The sequence below is a fragment of the Staurois parvus genome, unplaced genomic scaffold, assembly GCF_062004578.1.
Source record: "Staurois parvus isolate SC_StPar_1 unplaced genomic scaffold, SC_StPar_1.0 ptg002753l, whole genome shotgun sequence".
Classification (NCBI taxonomy): domain Eukaryota; kingdom Metazoa; phylum Chordata; class Amphibia; order Anura; family Ranidae; genus Staurois; species Staurois parvus.
In genome coordinates this window covers 3929167-3949437 of record NW_028320549.1, presented here as the reverse complement: position 1 = coordinate 3949437, position 20271 = coordinate 3929167, and the positions used below count along the sequence as shown (strand labels likewise).

The window sequence follows — 20271 nt, the reverse complement described above, 5'->3', positions numbered from 1 at the left end:
ACAGACCCCGGGAAAGGGTCCCGATGCCGGCACCCTCAGACCCCGGGAAAGGGTACCGATGCCGGCACCCTCAGACCCCGGGAAAGGGTACCGATGCCGGCACCCTCAGACCCCGGGAAAGGGTACCGATGTCGGCACCCTCAGACCCCATAGCAGAAATACGGTTAAAGGGCGGCACGGATGCGCGAAATCACATATATAGACGTGATTTTACAGTTCCAGGTAGGGGCGCGCAGGAAAGGGTCAGACCCAGGAGTGGGTCCCGATGCCAGCACCCTCAGACCCGGGAGTGGGTCCCGATGCCAGCACCCTCAGACCCCGGGAAAGGGTCCCGATGCCTGCACCCTCAGACCCCGGGAAAGGGTCCCGATGCCTGCACCCTCAGACCCCGGGAAAGGGTCCCGATGCCTGCACCCTCAGACCCAAGGTGGGTCCCGATGCCTGCACCCTCAGACCCACGGTGGGTCCCGATGCCTGCACCCTCAGACCCCGGGAAAGGGTCCCGATGCCGGCACCCTCAGACCCCGGGAGTGTGTCCCGATGCCGGCAGCCACAGACCCCGGGAAAGGGTCCCGATGCCGGCACCCTCAGACCCCGGGAAAGGGTACCGATGCCTGCACCCTCAGACCTGGGAAAGGGTCCCGATGCCGACACCCTCAAACCCAAGGTGGGTCCCGATGCCGGCACCCTCAGACCTGTGAAAGGGTCCCAATGCCTGCACCCTCAGACCCCAGGAAAGGGTCCCGATGCCTGCACCCTCAGACCCAAGGTGGGTCCCGATGCCTGCACCCTCAGACCCGGGAAAGGGTCCCGATGCCTGCACCCTCAGACCCAAGGTGGGTCCCGATGCCTGCACCCTCAGACCCAAGGTGGGTCCCGATGCCTGCACCCTCAGACCCGGGAGTGGGTCCCGATGCCTGCACCCTCAGACCCGGGAGTGGGTCCCGATGCCTGCACCCTCAGACCCGGGAGTGGGTCCCGATGCCTGCACCCTCAGACCCGGGAAAGGGTCCCGATGCCTGCACCCTCAGACCCGGGAAAGGGTTCCGATGCCTGCACCCTCAGACCCGGGAAAGGGTCCCGATGCCTGCACCCTCAGACCCGGGAAAGGGTCCCGATGCCTGCACCCACAGGCCCCGTGTGGGGTCTGTGCGATGCCTGCACCCACAGGCCCCGTGTGGGGTCTGTGCGATGCCTGCACCCACAGGCCCCGTGTGGGGTCTGTGCGATGCCTGCACCCACAGGCCCCGTGTGGGGTCTGTGCGATGCCTGCACCCACAGGCCCCGTGTGGGGTCTGTGCGATGCCTGCACCCACAGGCCCCGTGTGGGGTCTGTGCGATGCCTGCACCCACAGGCCCCGTGTGGGGTCTGTGCGATGCCTGCACCCACAGGCCCCGTGTGGGGTCTGTGCGATGCCTGCACCCACAGGCCCCGTGTGGGGTCTGTGCGATGCCTGCACCCACAGGCCCCGTGTGGGGTCTGTGCGATGCCTGCACCCACAGGCCCCGTGTGGGGTCTGTGCGATGCCTGCACCCACAGGCCCCGTGTGGGGTCTGTGCGATGCCTGCACCCACAGGCCCCGTGTGGGGTCTGTGCGATGCCTGCACCCACAGGCCCCGTGTGGGGTCTGTGCGATGCCTGCACCCACAGGCCCCGTGTGGGGTCTGTGCGATGCCTGCACCCACAGGCCCCGTGTGGGGTCTGTGCGATGCCTGCACCCACAGGCCCCGTGTGGGGTCTGTGCGATGCCTGCACCCACAGGCCCCGTGTGGGGTCTGTGCGATGCCTGCACCCACAGGCCCCGTGTGGGGTCTGTGCGATGCCTGCACCCACAGGCCCCGAGAGGGGTCTGTGCGATGCCTGCACCCACAGGCCCCGAGAGGGGTCTGTGCGATGCCTGCACCCACAGGCCCCGTGTGGGGTCTGTGCGATGCCTGCACCCACAGGCCCCGTGTGGGGTCTGTGCGATGCCTGCACCCACAGGCCCCGTGTGGGGTCTGTGCGATGCCTGCACCCACAGGCCCCGTGTGGGGTCTGTGCGATGCCTGCACCCACAGGCCCCGAGAGGGGTCTGTGCGATGCCTGCACCCACAGGCCCCGAGAGGGGTCTGTGCGATGCCTGCACCCACAGGCCCCGTGTGGGGTCTGTGCGATGCCTGCACCCACAGGCCCCGTGTGGGGTCTGTGCGATGCCTGCACCCACAGGCCCCGTGTGGGGTCTGTGCGATGCCTGCACCCACAGGCCCCGTGTGGGGTCTGTGCGATGCCTGCACCCACAGGCCCCGTGTGGGGTCTGTGCGATGCCTGCACCCACAGGCCCCGTGTGGGGTCTGTGCGATGCCTGCACCCACAGGCCCCGAGAGGGGTCTGTGCGATGCCTGCACCCACAGGCCCCGAGAGGGGTCTGTGCGATGCCTGCACCCACAGGCCCCGTGTGGGGTCTGTGCGATGCCTGCACCCACAGGCCCCGTGTGGGGTCTGTGCGATGCCTGCACCCACAGGCCCCGTGTGGGGTCTGTGCGATGCCTGCACCCACAGGCCCCGAGAGGGGTCTGTGCGATGCCTGCACCCACAGGCCCCGAGAGGGGTCTGTGCGATGCCTGCACCCACAGGCCCCGTGTGGGGTCTGTGCGATGCCTGCACCCACAGGCCCCGTGTGGGGTCTGTGCGATGCCTGCACCCACAGGCCCCGTGTGGGGTCTGTGCGATGCCTGCACCCACAGGCCCCGTGTGGGGTCTGTGCGATGCCTGCACCCACAGGCCCCGTGTGGGGTCTGTGCGATGCCTGCACCCACAGGCCCCGTGTGGGGTCTGTGCGATGCCTGCACCCACAGGCCCCGTGTGGGGTCTGTGCGATGCCTGCACCCACAGGCCCCGTGTGGGGTCTGTGCGATGCCTGCACCCACAGGCCCCGAGAGGGGTCTGTGCGATGCCTGCACCCACAGGCCCCGAGAGGGGTCTGTGCGATGCCTGCACCCACAGGCCCCGTGTGGGGTCTGTGCGATGCCTGCACCCACAGGCCCCGTGTGGGGTCTGTGCGATGCCTGCACCCACAGGCCCCGTGTGGGGTCTGTGCGATGCCTGCACCCACAGGCCCCGAGAGGGGTCTGTGCGATGCCTGCACCCACAGGCCCCGAGAGGGGTCTGTGCGATGCCTGCACCCACAGGCCCCGAGAGGGGTCTGTGCGATGCCTGCACCCACAGGCCCCGAGAGGGGTCTGTGCGATGCCTGCACCCACAGGCCCCGTGTGGGGTCTGTGCGATGCCTGCACCCACAGGCCCCGAGAGGGGTCTGTGCGATGCCTGCACCCACAGGCCCCGAGAGGGGTCTGTGCGATGCCTGCACCCACAGGCCCCGTGTGGGGTCTGTGCGATGCCTGCACCCACAGGCCCCGTGTGGGGTCTGTGCGATGCCTGCACCCACAGGCCCCGTGTGGGGTCTGTGCGATGCCTGCACCCACAGGCCCCGAGAGGGGTCTGTGCGATGCCTGCACCCACAGGCCCCGAGAGGGGTCTGTGCGATGCCTGCACCCACAGGCCCGAGAGGGGTCTGTGCGATGCCTGCACCCACAGGCCCCGTCTGTCCGATGCCTGCACCCACAGGCCCCGTGTGGGGTCTGTGCGATGCCTGCACCCACAGGCCCCGTGTGGGGCTTTGCGATGCCTGCACCCACAGGCCCCGTGAGGGTCCTGAAGCCTGCTCCCTCAGCGTCCTGAAGCCTGCCCCCTCAGGCCCTGTGAGCGTCCTGAAGCCTGCCCCCTCAGCGTCCTGAAGCCTGCCCCCTCAGGCCCCGTGAGGGTCCTGAAGCCTGCCCCCTCAGGCCCCGTGAGGGTCCTGAAGCCTGCCCCCTCAGGCCCCGTGAGGGTCCTGAAGCCTGCCCCATGAGGGTCCTCTGCGATGCCTGAACCCACAGGCCCCGAGAGGGTCCTCTGCGATGCCTGAACCCACAGGCCCCGAGAGGGTCCTCTGCGATGCCTGAACCCACAGGCCCCCGAGAGGGTCCTCTGCGATGCCTGAACCCACAGGCCCCGAGAGGGTCCTCTGCGATGCCTGCACACACAGGCCCCGAGAGGGTCCTCTGCGATGCCTGCACCCACAGGCCCCGAGAGGGGTCTGTGCGATGCCTGCAGCATTAGAGATCATGTGGGTCCCAATGCCGTTGTAGCGGCAAGATGAGTTCCCCCACGATGAGTGTGTCTCTGATACATCTGCGAATGTCATGGTTTTCGGCAGCAGTAGACGATCGCCGATCACCATCCATAGCACAGAACTGCCGCATTTAAGAAATTAATTATTAGACCCCAGTGGTGGAGGCGGGGCTTAGTGTTGTGGTAGGTGTGGCAAAGCAGGAAGTTAGAATGAAGTCAAAGCCATATGCCCTGTGTGGTGCTGGGATATCTACTACTGATTACATTGTACTAGGCCCCACAGTCGGCTTGTCTGTGGACATCGGCGATTTGACAGCTTTGGTCAATAGGTGATTTATTAACCAATCGCTGCACTATGGCAGATATATTGCTATAGGGCGGCTGCTCTGCGCAAAATCACATGAATAGACGCGATTTTGCAGTTCTGGGTACAGAACAGCCCCGTCCGAAGCGCCAGCTCTCATCTTCTGCAGGGAGAACCATACAGGGCGCTCCCAGTAATTCTACTGTCTTTTTCCGCCTCCGTTCCGCAATCCGCTCCCATCCACCCAGAGACCAGATCAACCCTCGCTCATATGTTCGTGGCTCCTCCTACCTGTGCAGGCTACGTAGTCCATTGGTCCGTCTGTATGACACTCCACTGCGCCACATACGTGTTGATCCCAGGAGTGTCAGCACTCCTCTGAGCGAATGCGACGCAGAGCGCTGAAAGACACTGATTGGTTGCTAGAGACGTGACGTCACTAGCAACTCATGCCACGCCCATTTTCACATGTAATGCCACGCCCCTGCCGAGTGTATTAGGCCACGCCCCTTACCCTTGCTTGCCCGTTTGTGCTATCTGTGAAATCATTGTAATTGGAGATGATCAGTGTGTCACCAATAGTGCCGCTGATCTGAGTAGGAGGGAGGGACTGCTAATGACTTGTTCCTCCTCCTTTTCAGAGGGAGAGTAAACAGGAAGTGCAGGATCCCTACAAGCAGTAAACGGATCACAGCAGTGTACACAAGGAGCTCTGTACAGACAGCTGACAATCATCATCAACACACTGACATGTTACCTGCAGCATCTTCAAGAAGGCCGCTGATCAGTGTGTCCCCCTTCCAGCCTGCAGCTCAGGTAATGATCACTGATTAGGGAACATCTCCCCTGGCTCTTGTCCCGCTGGGTTCCTTGTTTCTGTGTGTACACTAGCACTGCACACCGGAGGGGGACTACCGATCAGGAGACTTGTGGAAGACGCTGCAGCTGGCATTCCATGTGAGGGGGTCACACATCTCTACTGATGACTTTCAGCTGTTTATGATCAGAGTCCTGTGTGAGCCCTCCATGATTTATTTCATGCTTTCCTTTATGTTGCCTTTGCACGATTTAGACTGGTCAGGCTGGCAGCTTCACATATGTGTTAACCATTTACTGCCCTCCAAAATGTGCTTGAGCAATTGACCGGAAGATAGAAATTTCAACTGCTGCGGATTTCTGCCACTTTCTTATATTTTGTAAAACTGTCCACATATGCGCTGAATGGTGTTTTTCTAACACTGGGAGAACACCGGTCACTGCTAGAACACACTTGCAGCATGCTTGCAGTCTCCCGCGCCGTGTCCGCAGCCCCTGGCGGTCTCCCGCGCCGTGTCCGCAGCCCCTGGCGGTCTCCCGCGCCGTGTCCGCAGCCCCTGGCGGTCTCCCGCGCCGTGTCCGCAGCCCCTGGCGGTCTCCCGCGCCGTGTCCGCAGCCCCTGGCGGTCTCCCGCGCCGTGTCCGCAGCCCCTGGCGGTCTCCCGCGCCGTGTCCGCAGCCCCTGGCGGTCTCCCGCGCCGTGTCCGCAGCCCCTGGCGGTCTCCCGCGCCGTGTCCGCAGCCCCTGGCCGTCTCCCGCGCCGTGTCCGCAGCCCCTGGCCGTCTCCCACGTCCGCAGCCTCTGAATGTCTCCTATACTGTAACATGTCCGTAGTCCCTGACCATCTCTTGTACCATGTCCGCAGCCTCTGAATGTCTCCTATATCACAGTATGTTGCAGTTCTGACCTGTGAAACTCCATGGCAAGCTTGATAGAGTGAGAAATGCATTTCAACTTTTATTTTTCAGCTCACACTCTAGCTTTGGTCACTCTGCTGGCTGCTGACCCCCCTTGGGTTGCTATGGCAACTCACTCTACAGCAAGCTCAGAGGAACTTTTATAAACAAACTGCTCCAACTTGCTAACTTCACTGTCGTTTGCCATCTTCAAGCGGTTGTAGTTTTTAAAAGTATAAATCCTACAGCAAAGCGCTTTATATTGTGAGAATCACAAGACCCAGACCTACATTTTGATGCATAGTATGTCTCTGAAATATTAAACATGAAGGCACAGTCGCAGTTTAAAAATGTCCCTTAAAAATTCAGGTAGCTGGGAATGGAGATTCAATGAATGTCAATGGGCGGCGTGAGTTGCAAACAAATGGTCATATTGTGAAAACTATCAGGACTATGGCTTAGCCGTGAACATTTGTAGTGGCAGCAGGGATAGCTGAACGTTTGATATAAGATTTGTGTAGTTGGGCTTGAAAATGAAGGAGTGATGGCAGTTTAGAAATCATGTCCTGATTTTTCCTTTCACTCTCTAGCTTTGTCAGCTCACACTCTAGTTGCGCCATTCATTCCTATGGGACAAATTTCATCACAAAAAACACGATATTTCTTGAACCATTCGGCGAAACGTTCCACAAAGTAATAGCACACCAATCGGGAACAATCCGCACGTTTCGGTATATTACTGTCTATGTAGTGTAAAAACTGTGGGAGGAGTTAGGGTGGTAAATTTGGCTATAATAATAATAATATACATGTGAGATAACAGTAAGGGGTCTGCCATGCAGGAACACTAATAAAACGGCTAGTAAAACATTCGATTATTTCATGAAGACTGGTGACATGCGTGATAAAAATCCTATAATAGGTGCATTTCTAAATAGCAAAAAGTCCAAAAATAAAGTGTCCACAAGTATTTAAATAATAACAATTGGGATTGGGTGACATCTAGTGAAAAGTAAATCGGTGACAATCCTTCCTCCTAATGCACTCATCAGAAGCAAAGGATAAATGAGCTTTTGTACAACAACTCCTCCAAAAGGTATAACCCCTCCATGGCCAGAATAGATGTATATCAGATACAGCTGCGCTCTATATGGAAGTCCCTCTGGACAAAGTATGACTTCTCCACGGCATAACTCGGCCACCGGTCTGATAAGGATGAATCCTGGAGGGAGAAAGCTCACAATCCGGAGCCCAAGAGAAGCCGCATATGGTGTAGAATTTTTTATTTATAAATTCATCCTTATTGGACGGGTGTCCGAGTTATGCCGTGGAGAAGTCATACTTTGTCCAGAGGGACTTCCATATAGAGCCCAGCTGTATCTGATATACATTTATTCCGGCCATGGAGGGGTTATACCCTTTTGGAGGAGTTGTACAAAAGCTCATTTATCCTTTGCTTCTGATGAGTGCATTAGGAGGAAGGATTGTCACCGATTTTACTTTTCACTAGATGTCACTCAATCCCGATTGTTATTATTTAAATACTTTTGGGCACTTTTATTTTTGGACTTTTTGCTATTTAGAAATGCACCTATTATAGGATTTTTATCACGTATGACTTTTATCACACGTCATCAGTCTTCATGATATAATCATTCTAGTGTTTTACTAGCTGTTTTATTATTTATGGTATACACATTAACACTGCACCTTTTTTTTTTTTTTTTTTTAATATATGTTTTTGAGGATGAAGTGGGTTTGTCTTTCTGTGCCAGCTGCTTGCGGATTTTCTTTTTGTGCTCACTGCATATTTTTTCACATTATTTTTTACCAAGTTGTTATGAGTTAAAGCGGAGTTCCAGCTGAAAAAAATAAATAAAAGTCAGCAGCTACAAAAACTGTAGTTGCTGACTGTTAAAATACAGACACCTACCTGTCCCTCGGTCCAGTGATGTCTTCACCACGGCTGGTTTCACCGGCCGTGTTCTCTCCCCGACGCCGGCATCTTCAGTGTGGGCACCCGGCTGTGACAGCTTGTGGCTTTACAGCCGGGTGCCCACTGGGCTTGTGCGAGAAGCGCTGTGCTTTGTGAATGGCCCTGTAGTCTTCTGGGATCTGTCACGTGTCCCAGAAGGGTACGGGGAGAGAGGGGGGGAGGGCAGCTTCTGCTTCCGATCACCTAGGTGATAATAGCGGACGTGGGAGCGGGTACCTGTCAAATTCGAGTAACCACTCCTACCCGCTCCCCAATGGGGAGCAGGGGATGAAGGCTTAAAGCAGACCTTTCCCTTTTGGGTGGAGCTCCGTTTTAAGTTCTGCTTTAAGGCTCCCTGCACACAAATATTGTTTTTTAAGCTCCTAGAAGCTATTAGCTTTTTTTCTGCTCCTAGAAGCTAAATAGTGTTCTCCTATGTGTCCATGCACACTAGGCTATTAGCATTTTTTGAGCTTCAGCGTCTAGAAGCAGAAAAAAAAATGTTTTTGTAGAGTTTTTAGAGTGTTTTTCCAGCTCCTAATTGTTACTAAACTGCTGCTAACACCTTCTTTTCTAGCTTTTGTTTCCCTCTGCATGAACTGTAAAAACACTCCTAAACACTTCTGAATGCTACTAAAAATGCTGTTACCAGTGTTTTTTATTCAGCGTTTTTTTATCTTCAAATAAATTGCTAGTGTGCATAGAGCCTAATGCTAGACTCCTGCCAAAAACCATATCTAGCTGTTTGCACCTAAAAAAGGAACACTAACGAAGTGTGTACAATGTGTGGCTTTTCCTGTGTTGTGTACTACTATTACTTTATTCCACCCCTCCCCCCATACAGTACAGTCAGCATCAAATGTCTGGTGCTGAAACTTACAGCACCATCTGGGGTATTCGATTGGGCAGCTGGCCGCTCACTCGCTGTGCAGCTCAGCAATTCTGAAAACCTTTTGCATTCTTTTCAGTGAATGCCAAGTGCTTTGTGATTGAAGGAGGAGAGATTGTGATGCTCATCTGTACCTCCTCCAATCTCAGAATGCCTTGTATAGGAATGCAAAATGTTATCAGAACGGATGGGCTGCAAAGCGGGCAATTTACTCTACAGGAGGAATAAAAGTAAGATTTACATACCACAGCAACAACTGTACATTTCACACACTTCATTAGTATTCATTTGTTACAGTGCAAAGGGGCAATTTTTTAAAAATCAGTTTAGCTTTAATTACGAAGAGGGGATTTACCTCACTTTAGAGTGATTTTCTTTCATTTCCTATAGTATTTATAGCTCAGGAAGCAAACAGAAATCTTACCAATGGGACACAGGTGGCGAAAAAAATCCTTTAACCACTTCCCGTCCGGCCCATGTACATAAACGGCCGGACGGGAGTAGTGCGCCTGCATTTACAGCCTGTGCGCGCTCCCCAGACACAGCGGAATGCCGATCGCTGTATGTACGGGACCTCTGTGTGAGGTCCCGATCATGTGATCACTGATTGGCCAATCAGTAATCACATGAATAGTAGTAAACAAGAAGTCACTTGCTGACATCATTGCTTACTACTTGTGAATAGCCCTGTACTATGTGACCTCTGTGATCATTCACAGATTTCACAACAGCCTTGTACATGTGACAAGCTGTGACCAATCACAGCTCTCACAGTATTTCTCAATGGCTGCAAGAATGCAGTGAATGGCTGGGCATAGTTTGTAGCCTGTTTACTTATGGCAGCCAGGTGACTTTTTCTTCATCATAAACCGAGAAATAACAGGTCATTGCATGCCCTAGCATTTGTGGTGTTCTTCTGCATGCGTGGATGGCAGGACCTGCTGGGACTTGTATTGAAACCTTTGAGTCAACCCGACAGCCAGGCACCTGGCATGTTCAGAAGTCAGCAGTGACTAATCATTGTATATCTGATCTGACAGGTTGCTTTAACTACATGCAGAACCTTTTCATTTTAGGTTTGAATGAACTGGTGAAGTGTTAAACCCACTATTTTTGTTTTATTGTTGTCTATGTCCCTGTTATAGAGATTTCTGATTGTCCTGTTTACCAGTGTCACTGGTAATGAAAGTGAGGGTAAATCCAAAATTTTGAGTTACCACCAGAACAGGAATAGAGGGGAGATCTTCCAATGGGGACCCTTGTTCCTTCTAATGGGACATAGATGGGAATTGAATCTCATTGTGTTTTTAACCCCCCCCCCCTACTCTATACTATAATTTTTGGCTTTAGGTCAGTGGTCTTCAAACTGCGGCCGAATGTGGCCCTTTGCTAGCCTTTATCTGGCCCTTGGGGCACTATTCCTCTGACACCAACAGTGGGGCATAATTCCTGCCCTGACACCAATGATGGGGTATTATTCATCCCACACATACCAATGATGGAGCACTACTCTTCCTATTTCTGACCATCAACCCCGAGGCCATATGTATTTTCACCAATGCTGGGCCTAGGACATTTTCTACCCTCACTGGCCATAATCTGGCCCCTCAAAAGTCTGAAGGACAGTAAACTGGCCCTTTGTTTGAAAAGTTTGGAGACCCAGGCTTAAGGTAAACTTATTCACACTAAGTTGTGCTAAAATACAGAGAACATAGATTTCCATGCGGTTTTTGGGCGTGTTGATCTGCGTTTTAACACACTTGTAAAATGCAGGTCATCACAGACACATAAAAAAAACAATAGTTTTTTATGTGGACTGTTCATACTACAGCCCTGCGTTGAGCTGTGTCAAACCAACATGTTTCCATTTGAACGCACTGCAATACAGGTCAACGCAGCATTGTAGTGTGAACAGGACACATAAAAAGCAAAAGGCGCATAAAATGGATGGAAATGTACATCTGTTTTCCCTGCATTTTAGCAGAAATCAGTGCAAATTCAGCCTTAAGATGGATTGCATGTTAATCTTAAAGCGGAGTTCCACTCAACCTATCAAAAAATAAAAGTCAGCAGCTACAAAAACTGTAGCTGCTGACTTTTAAAAAATAGCCACTTACCTGTCCCTCGGTCCCGTGGTGCGTCCCCCGCAGCTCGTTTCACCAGCCATCCTGTATTATAGGAGGCCGATATCTTCAGTGTGGGCACCCGGCTGTGATGGCTTGCGGCTTCACAGCCAGGTACCCACTGCGCATGCGCGAGCAGCACTGCACTCGTGAATGGTCCTGTAGTCTTCTGGGACCTGTCATGTGTCCCAAAAGACCTCAAGGAGGGAGGACACTTAGGCGATCGGACCGGAAGTGGGAGCGGGTACCCGTCAAATTTGGGTACCCGCTCCTCAAAGGTGCCAATCTTTAATGGGGAGCGGGGGAGCAGTCCTTAAAGCAGAACTTCCCCTTTTGGGTGGGGTTCCGCTTTACGTTTTTTGGGATTTAAGGAAAGTATTTGATTTTGGTTTGTGTCTTGTATTTAGTCAGGTCCATAAATATTGGGACATCGACACAATTCTAACATTTTTGGCTCTATACACCACCACAATGGCTTTGAAATGAAACAAACAAGATGTGATTTAACTGCAGACTGTCAGCTTTAATTTGAGGGTATTTACATCCAAATCAAGTGAACGGTGTAGGCATTACAACAGTTTGCATATGTGCCTCCCACTTGTTAAGGGACCAAAAGTAATGGGACAGAATAATCATAAATCAAACTTTCACTTTTTAATACTTGGTTGCAAATCCTTTGCAGTCCATTACAGCCTGAAGTCTGGAACGCATAGACATCACCTGACGCTGGGTTTCATCCCTGGTGATGCTCTGCCAGGCCTCTACTGCAACTGTCTTCAGTTCCTGCTTGTTCTTGGGGCAGTTTTGTCTTCAGCAAGTGAAATGCATGCTCAATCGGATTCAGGTCAGGTGATTGACTTGGCCATTGCATAACATTCCACTTCTTTCCCTTAAAAAACTCTTTGGTTGCTTTTGCAGTCTGCTTTGGGTCATTGTCCATCTGCACTGTGAAGCGGCGTCCAATGAGTTCTGAAGCATTTGGCTGAATATGAGCAGATAATATTGCCCGAACACTTCAGAATTCATCCTGCTGCTTTTGTCAGCAGTCACATCATCAATAAATACAAGAGAAGCAGTTCCATTGGCAGCCATACATGCCCATGCCATGACACTACCACCACCATGCTTCACTGATGAGGTGGTATGCTTAGGATCATGAGCAGTTCCTTTCCTTCTCCATACTCTTCTCTTCCCATCACTCTGGTACAAGTTGATCTCGGTCTCATCTGTCCATAGGATGTTGTTCCAGAACTGTGAAGGCTTTTTTAAATGTCGATTGGCAAACTCTAATCTGGCCTTCCTGTTTCCAGGTCCCCTTGCATGACAAACCACTAGGAGTATTGAGAAGGACAGAGCTTGTTAAAGCTCAAAACATCCAGTAGGAAAGAGTCCTAAAAATTACACATCACAACAAAACCCTGTGAGGAGGTGTATGACAGCCTCAGCCTGGGCTCCAAGTAGGCCATGGCCTTAACGGGTTTCACTCTCAAGCCCCTGGAGCTTAATCATGGGAAATGCTGTGGGAGCGTGTTGGAGAATGGAGGCACATTACATGTGACAGCTCTTACAGCCCCTTTATAAATAATCAATGATTCTTCTTCCAACAGCCCCTTATTATTTAATTTGACCTCATATCATATTTTCTCAGCAAGATCAATTATAAATGATCTTATCAAAAAAATTAAAACCTCAAGGATTATTCACACCAGATGCGGTGGATTATGTTACGCAGCTATTCCAGAGCAGTCACACCGCAGCACCGTAAGACAAACCAAAATGTCTTGTGCCTGGTGTGGCCGGTTTACACCACTGAATTGTGTGCTGAAAATAAAAGTACTGCATGCAGCACAGGTCACTGCATGCCAGCTGGTAGAACTCACACAGTGACATTTCAATAAACTTCACTTAAACCAAAAGTAAACAGTGCAATGCGCCAGTATCGGCTCATCAACACTGCACTGGTTTGGCCGGGCAGCACTGCACGACAGCCACTGCGTTGCAATGCGGCAGCTGGTAGGAATGAGCACTAAAAGGAGAAAAGTGATAGAGCAGGAAAAACTATATGACGGTGCAAAGGAACTGATCAAAAACGTAAAACTACTGAAAGCCAGTCTAAAAGTTGTTTTTCATATTTTTCTTCACTGGCTAGAATATTCCCCAAAACCCAGACTACTGTCTGCTGGGACTGTGAGGGCTGCAGGGTTCCATAGTGTGTTTCAGACTGTTTCTAACAGTTCAGAAACACCTGCTAATTGTTTACATTAGAGGTTTGGTAGGTCACCAAGGTTCTGTTGTAGTAGAAATAATAGCTAATATTTCAGTGAAATTGAAAACCATTTTCTCCCCAATGCTTGTAGACACAGAGATGAATGAGGGTTTGTTTGTGCATTTCCTACTTCTTCCAAATAAGTAAATACTTTAATCCTGCATAGTCTGGGCACAGGTTCAGTTTAAAAATCAGATGCACTCCTGTAGCCAGTGGAAAATGCATACATCTTGCTGGAGACAAGTAAAGCTACATTACTGCAGCTATAAAGTTTTAGAAAATAATTCATAGCAATGTTCAATACTCATACTAGACTTCTTGACCGTGTAAAACTGTCATGTTGTAACTGAGCAGACCTTGTCTCTTGTTGCTGTATTTGGGGTGTACACACCTAAGTACAGCAATTTACCTGGTTAGCTCAGAAAACACACTGTTTCCTGCATGAAATGTACCTATAACCAAGTTGTAATGGGAGGCGAGTTCATTGTTCAGAACTAACACAACACAGTTGTGCAAAATCCTGTTTGATAAATGATGCATCTTTGGAAGCTATGATCTGTCTGATGTTCATGCATGGACTGGGCATTTGGTTTGTTGCATGTGATTATACTTTGTTCCTCCACAGTGCCCAATATTGTTTTACAAATAAACTTCACACTGTTCACATGTATAGAAAAAAAGGGTAGCAGACTAATGGAACCTGGAGCATAAGTGGGATCATTGGGGCTGATTTACAAATGTATCTATAGGAACACTCAGACAAAGCCAGGAACCTGGTCTGTATGGGTAATTGTCCCAGTGGTCTTTGCTGACCCTACTGTTTGTCCAGACCAACTTTTTTGGTGGCTATCGGCGAGAGCTCCACATCTGTTTTCATAAACCCACCAAAAATTAAGCCTAGTTCTGAAAAACTGCATCAAATGTGTTTCTCCCACAGGCACCAATCATATTGTTTCATCATCCAGTTCCACTTTAGTCCCATTTGTAAATTTCATGTTGTCTTCCTTCCACTTTATTAACCTGTAGCTGAAAGGAGAAAAACAGTGCAGAGTATGGGCAGCACAAGGGCCTTTCTGTGATAGTATGGGCAGCACAAGGGCCTTTCTGTGATAAACCAGACCCCAAAAATTATAATTTATTACAGGAAATATGGAGCTGGTGGTTTGATTGCTCCTTCAAAAAAAATATAAAAAAGGCCATTTGCCATGCCAACTTGCTGCTCCAGTGACTTCAGTACTTTTAATTACTGACTGAGAACAAGCATGCAGATCATAACGTTTGACACAAATGGCTGTATGCTTGTTCTGTGCATCAGAAGGTATTGAAACTGTGAGACAACCAGGGAACTAGCGTGTCTATTTCAGGACTTTTTCTAAGTAAATCTGTACAGTTTGCAGTCGTAGAATGCATTAAGGTAAAAAAACAAACTAACTTTTTCAACCATTTGAAAGAATAACTCACATTAAATGTTTCAGTGTTCTTATTCGCAGGGGACAAAGTGTATGTACTACTTTGTCCCATGTTCCTACTTGCTTTGTATGCCTAGCTATGAGGTCAAACAGGGCACCCCCCTTTCCCTAATCGCTGTCTAACAATGTAGCCAGCAAGAGGGTGGCTGCTTAATAATCGACGCTTGCCTTGGCTCCAAACACCTGCCCAAGACAAGTGGCAGCAAGAGAAATGCAGAGGCACAGGAACCCCCCCCCCCCCCCCCCCCCCCAAAAAAAAAAAATGAAAATCAATCCTTTTCCTGCTTCTAGACAAGGGACCAACTCCTTGCTAGGTATGTTGTCAGACAGCGGCAAGGGGAGGGGTGGGGCAGTCCTGTCCAACCTTGTAACTAGATCTACAAAGCATATACAGTAATATAAAAACATATTTCCCCCTTCCTGTGTTTTTTTGTTTTTTTTTTAAATATTTGTCACATTCAAATGATCAAACAAATTGTATTAAGGGAAAAAAAAGCTGCCCAAACCTTCCTGGCCCTGTGTGAAAAAGTAATTGCCCCCTAAATCCTGCTGCTGCACTTGAGGTCACAAACTGATGGCTGGACATTCTCCTTCAGGATTTTTTGGTAGAACTCAGAATTCATGGTTCCACCAATTATGAAACGTGATTCAGGTCCTGAAACTGCGAAGCAGCTCCAGACCATCACACTACCACCACCATGTTTGACTGTTAGTATAATGTTCTTTCTATGAATGCTGTTCGTTTTAAACCAGATGTAATGAGACACTCGCCTTCCAAAAAGTTCAACTTTTGTCTCATTAGTCCACAGAATATTTGCCCAAAAATCTTGGGGATAATCAAGAGTTTTTTTGCAAATGTGAGATGAACCTTTGTGTTCTTTTTGGTCAGCAGTGGCTTTCTCCTTGGAACTGTCCCATGGAGGCCATTTTTGCCCAGTCTGTTTCATATTGTGGAATCATGAACATTGACCTTAACTGAGGCAAGTGAGGCCTGCAGTTCTTTAGATGTTCTGGGTTCTTTTACGACTTCCTGGATGAGTCCTTGTTGAGTAATTTTGGTAGGCTGCCATTCTGGAAGGTTCACCACTGTTTCAAGTTTTTCCATTTGTGGATAATGGCTCTCACTGTGAGTTGCTGGAGTCCTAAAGCCTTAGAGCAGGGGTAGGCAACCTGTGGCTCTCCAGCTGTTGCAGGACTACAAGTTCCATCATGCCTCTGCAAGTCATAGCTGTAACTGTCAGTTTTGTAATGTTGCAATGCCTCATGGGAAATGTAGTTCCACAACAGCTAGAAAGCCACAGGTTGCCTACCCCTGCCTTAGAGAAATGGCTCTGTAACCTTTTCCAGACTGATATGTATCAATTACTTTGTTTCTCATTTGTTCTTGAATTTCTTTAGATTGCAGCATAATGTGTTGCTTTTCGAGATCTTTTAGCGTGCTGCACTTTGTCAAACAGCTTCTGTTTAAAGGATAAGTTTACCTTTGGAACATGTTTCACCAACGGGTGAAACATGTAACATGTTCCCACAGCCGCTGCCCCCCTCACTCTGACAGACAGTATGGGAAAACATCTCCCCGTACCATCTGTCAGATTTGAAAACAATGGGGCTTTGCCCACACAGCTCCATTACTCCGTGTTCTGTGAATGAGTGCCTACAAGTCCCGAAAGCCTTAGCAGCTATGGGTGTAGTTTTCAATGAACTATCACAGTGCTGTGGAGGACTGTGGTGCTTCATTGAGGCTTCCTGTCAGTATATTTGCTTGGCCGTACATCTTGTACAACAAGCAGATATTCTGACAGGTCTGTAGGAGACTGGCATGGCATCACCGATCTACTGCGCGCTGGTGCAATGCTTTTACAGGCTCCTTTGGACAAAAATAATAAATGCACATTTTTTTTTTTACTTCCAAAAAAAATGTGCATTTATTATTTTTGTCCAAAAGGTGAATTTATCCTTGAAGTGATTTCTTGATTCAACAGGTCTGGCAGTAATTGGGTGTGGCAAGTGCAATTTAACTCGGCTTTCCAAAAAATGTGCTTAATTACAGTTCATTCGTGATTTAGCAAGAGGGGGCAATTACTTTTTCAGATGGGGCAAGGCAGATTTGGACAGCTTTTTTTTCCCTTTGTAAATAAAATAATTTAAAACTGCATTTTGTATTTACTTGTGTTATCTTTGTGTAATATTAAAATTTGTTGATTTTAATCATTTAACTGACAAATATGCAAAAAAAAAAAACAAATCAGGGGCAAATACTTTTTCACAGCACTGTAGCAACAGGAGGAAAAGTATTACATGTACTTTTGTTTTGGCGTTCTCTCCCCCAGGAAACAAAACAATCAAAATGAGAGTTTTCCTCTGAGTTTTACCAATTGTAAGCTGCCAAATCCCTGTTTCTTAGTGGCATATCTGGAGAAAGATGTATTGGACAGAAGGTATTCTTAAGTTTCTATTTTAAAAAGAACTCCATAAGCATTTACATTAATATTACCAAATCCAACTGTACTGGAGTTTTTGAACACTGACCCTTTTGGGGGGAGAATTTGGTTGGGGTGATTGCACAACTGTACAAGTATGAAAGAAAAACATAAAACTGGAGTTCGATGTGGCTATTCCAACTCCATATGGCTACATGTCTGTCTGAATTAGGGAAATATAATAAATAAACGTTCACCTTCTATGACCCTAGAGATGGTTTGTTTCATCATCATGTAGATGGAGGGAGACCATAGTACATGCTTTGCTGACTCCAGCTGATCTTAAGGTGGGGTGAGAACAGACACCATATTTTGTGTGGCTGGCTTAAGGGAGCAGCTCAACTGCATATTTGATGTTATCCCTGGTTCAAAAGTAGAGACTGTATTGTTAATAGTATACATTTATAGAAATTTAGAGATCTGCCCTTAAAACCTATTGAAGTGTCTGTTTAATTATTTTGTCATTCACCTATTTTATTAGTATGAATCCCTTTAATGGAGAAATTCAGCAAAATCATTTTCCTTCTGTGGAAGGAGTGCAGTGCTTACCTCCGATTTGATGATGCCCCATGCTAAAGCCTGCTTCAGTGTGCCAAACGAGTTCTCCTAATAAAACCCTGCCACCTAGACCCAGCACCCCACAGTATTATAACTGGATGCTCTATAGGACAATAGATGGCTGAGGGCACAAGCTAAGAACTGCACCCCCCTCCAGTGATCTTAGAAAATTGCTAACCATACTTCCTGTAATTTTCCTTTCCTGGAGGCTCATCATGTCAGCCTACCATTGGGGTTTGTCGCTAAACGAGGAATATCCAGGATGACACTACAGGAATATGGAAAATTCTTATCATAATTTTCCATTCATGGAGGCTCATCATGTCAGCCTACCGTTTAGTTTTGGCTCCACCCCAATGGTAAGCCAAGAAAGGATGTTGCCGCACTCCCTTGCTAAACACAGATGATCTTCTTTCCTTTAACCATCAAAGTAGAATTTCAGCCATTTGTTTTCCTGGTGCCAATATGGCAGCATACATAAGGTAGTTGCTGTGCCTACTGCCAACCCACAGCACACATTAATATCTTGTAATCCAAGTATCTTCCGTCACTTAATTCCTTCTTTCATTCTAAAAAATTGTGTTCAACAAACTCTCCCCCTTTGTAGTTATTTACTATATTTCCACTGCCATGCTACTGCTGGAAAACTGTAGCAACATGTATAATAATTTTCCTTTCCTGGCACCAAATAATGGCAGCATTGTTTCATCCATCCATCATGTTCCATCTATGAAAGATTAGAGGGACAGTTTCATACTTTTAGATTTCCTTGGTTGGAGAGACTAGCAGTAGTAAGCTGCCATTATATGAGCAAAGGAAACTTGCAGCAAGCACTGATACAATGTTCTCATTTATTTGTAAAATTCTAGAAGGGTGGCATCCTTTGTCAGGATTACTACTATTCTCTGGAGCTACACTGGGTTAAATGTCTTACCCCTTCCAGTGCCGGTAATACAGCAGAAATAAGGACATTGAGGAGATTTACAACTGGAGTATAAAATCTGGTGCAGCTGTGCATGGCAGCCAATCAGCTTCTAACTTCAGCTTTTTCAATTAAGCTTTGACAATAAAACCTGGAAGCTGATTGGTTTCTTTGCACAGCTGCACCAGATTTTGCACTCACCAGTGTTAGTAATTCAACCCCACTGTATCAGACGCAGCAGAGAAGTTCTCATAATTATCCACTCAGTCTTTTTATTGATGTGCTTCCTCTTCAAATTATTCTCATTTCTTGTCCTTATGACATGATAGGAAGTGAGTAAAAATCTCCCCAGTAAGGGCATAGGCAGCAGTTAATTAAAAAAAAAAAAAAGTTTTAACCCTTTTCCACTGTTTACAAAACCTAAGTTTTGCCTGGAGTTCTACTTTAATAGTCTAACCTGCAATTAGATGTGTGGCCAGGCTCAGCAGCTCTAAGAAGACATTACTAGGCTTTTTTCATCAGTGTACAAAATGCTGCTTAGAAGGGACTTTGGCATGTGATAGCATTGCATGGCACCCCAACCCACTCACACCAGATTCTAGAAGCTCCTACAATACCTCATTTGTTCTGATGCAAAACTTAATTTGCTTGCTTCCTTGGTAACGTACAATCATTATGTAACATGACTTTTTTTGATTGGACTATAAAATGTATTTTTCCTTTAATAAAAATATTTTATTTTGTAATGCAAACAGTAACACTGTATTTTCTACAACCAGAAAAAAAAATTACTTAAAAAGCAGAACTACACTGCCTCTGAGCAACACAAACTAAAAACACTGTTTCATTAATTTTTTAATATTCAAAGCAAACTCCTCCATCCATCCATATCTCTATGCTTTAGTTTACTGAGAAATCACTTTGAAAAACACCTAGCATTTTTGGCTGCAGCCATCTTGAATAAGGGCAGTAGCATTCCTGGAATCCATATTCCCTTAGCTTAGGCATGCAGGCAGGAGGATGTGCTTAGCTAAGAAAACGCCTCCTGAAGACACCTGAAATGTATAACATCATTTGCCTGAACATAGAAACCTATCTATTTACTAATGGTAGCAGCATAAGAATTACAAAAATGCAGTGTTGATTGGGAGAGTGAAGGTCCGCTTTAAGGTGGATTTCCAGAAAAACTGAATGTCCTCTGTTGGTGTTTAACCTTCCATTCAATACAGGTGATCCCTTCTCCCATACATTGCTCCTGACCTCTGACCTGTCATTTCCAGATTCATTTGCAGCCCCATCTTCTGGTTAGACCTGGTACTACTATGTGATCTTACAATGAGAGGCTCCATGGGAACCACTCTGTTGATTTGGATTTCAGTTAAAAATTATTGGAAACGGGAAGGTTAGAGGAGAAGTCCTGGTCT

General features: G+C 48.4%; 2 protein-coding genes across 3 annotated transcripts in view; both read right to left on the bottom strand.

Annotated features, from left to right (window-relative positions):
* LOC149429328 (coiled-coil and C2 domain-containing protein 1B-like) overlaps positions 1 to 4883 on the bottom strand; it is a 42772-nt gene extending 37889 nt beyond the window's left edge. The window contains exon 1 of the mRNA XM_089666584.1: positions 4746 to 4883. The gene's annotated coding sequence lies outside the window, so the exon portion shown is untranslated. The remainder of the gene's footprint in view (positions 1 to 4745) is intronic.
* A 6771-nt stretch (positions 4884 to 11654) lies between these two features.
* The window catches only part of LOC149429327 (coiled-coil and C2 domain-containing protein 1B-like), a 49001-nt gene continuing 40384 nt past the window's right edge, over positions 11655 to 20271 (bottom strand). The window contains exon 12 of one of the 2 annotated variants that reach the window (XM_089666559.1): positions 11655 to 14444. In XM_089666559.1, coding sequence (XP_089522685.1) covers positions 14391 to 14444 — 54 coding nt within the window. In that variant the 3' untranslated portion in view covers positions 11655 to 14390. The remainder of the gene's footprint in view (positions 14445 to 20271) is intronic. The other variant, XM_089666560.1, reaches the window with a different exon arrangement.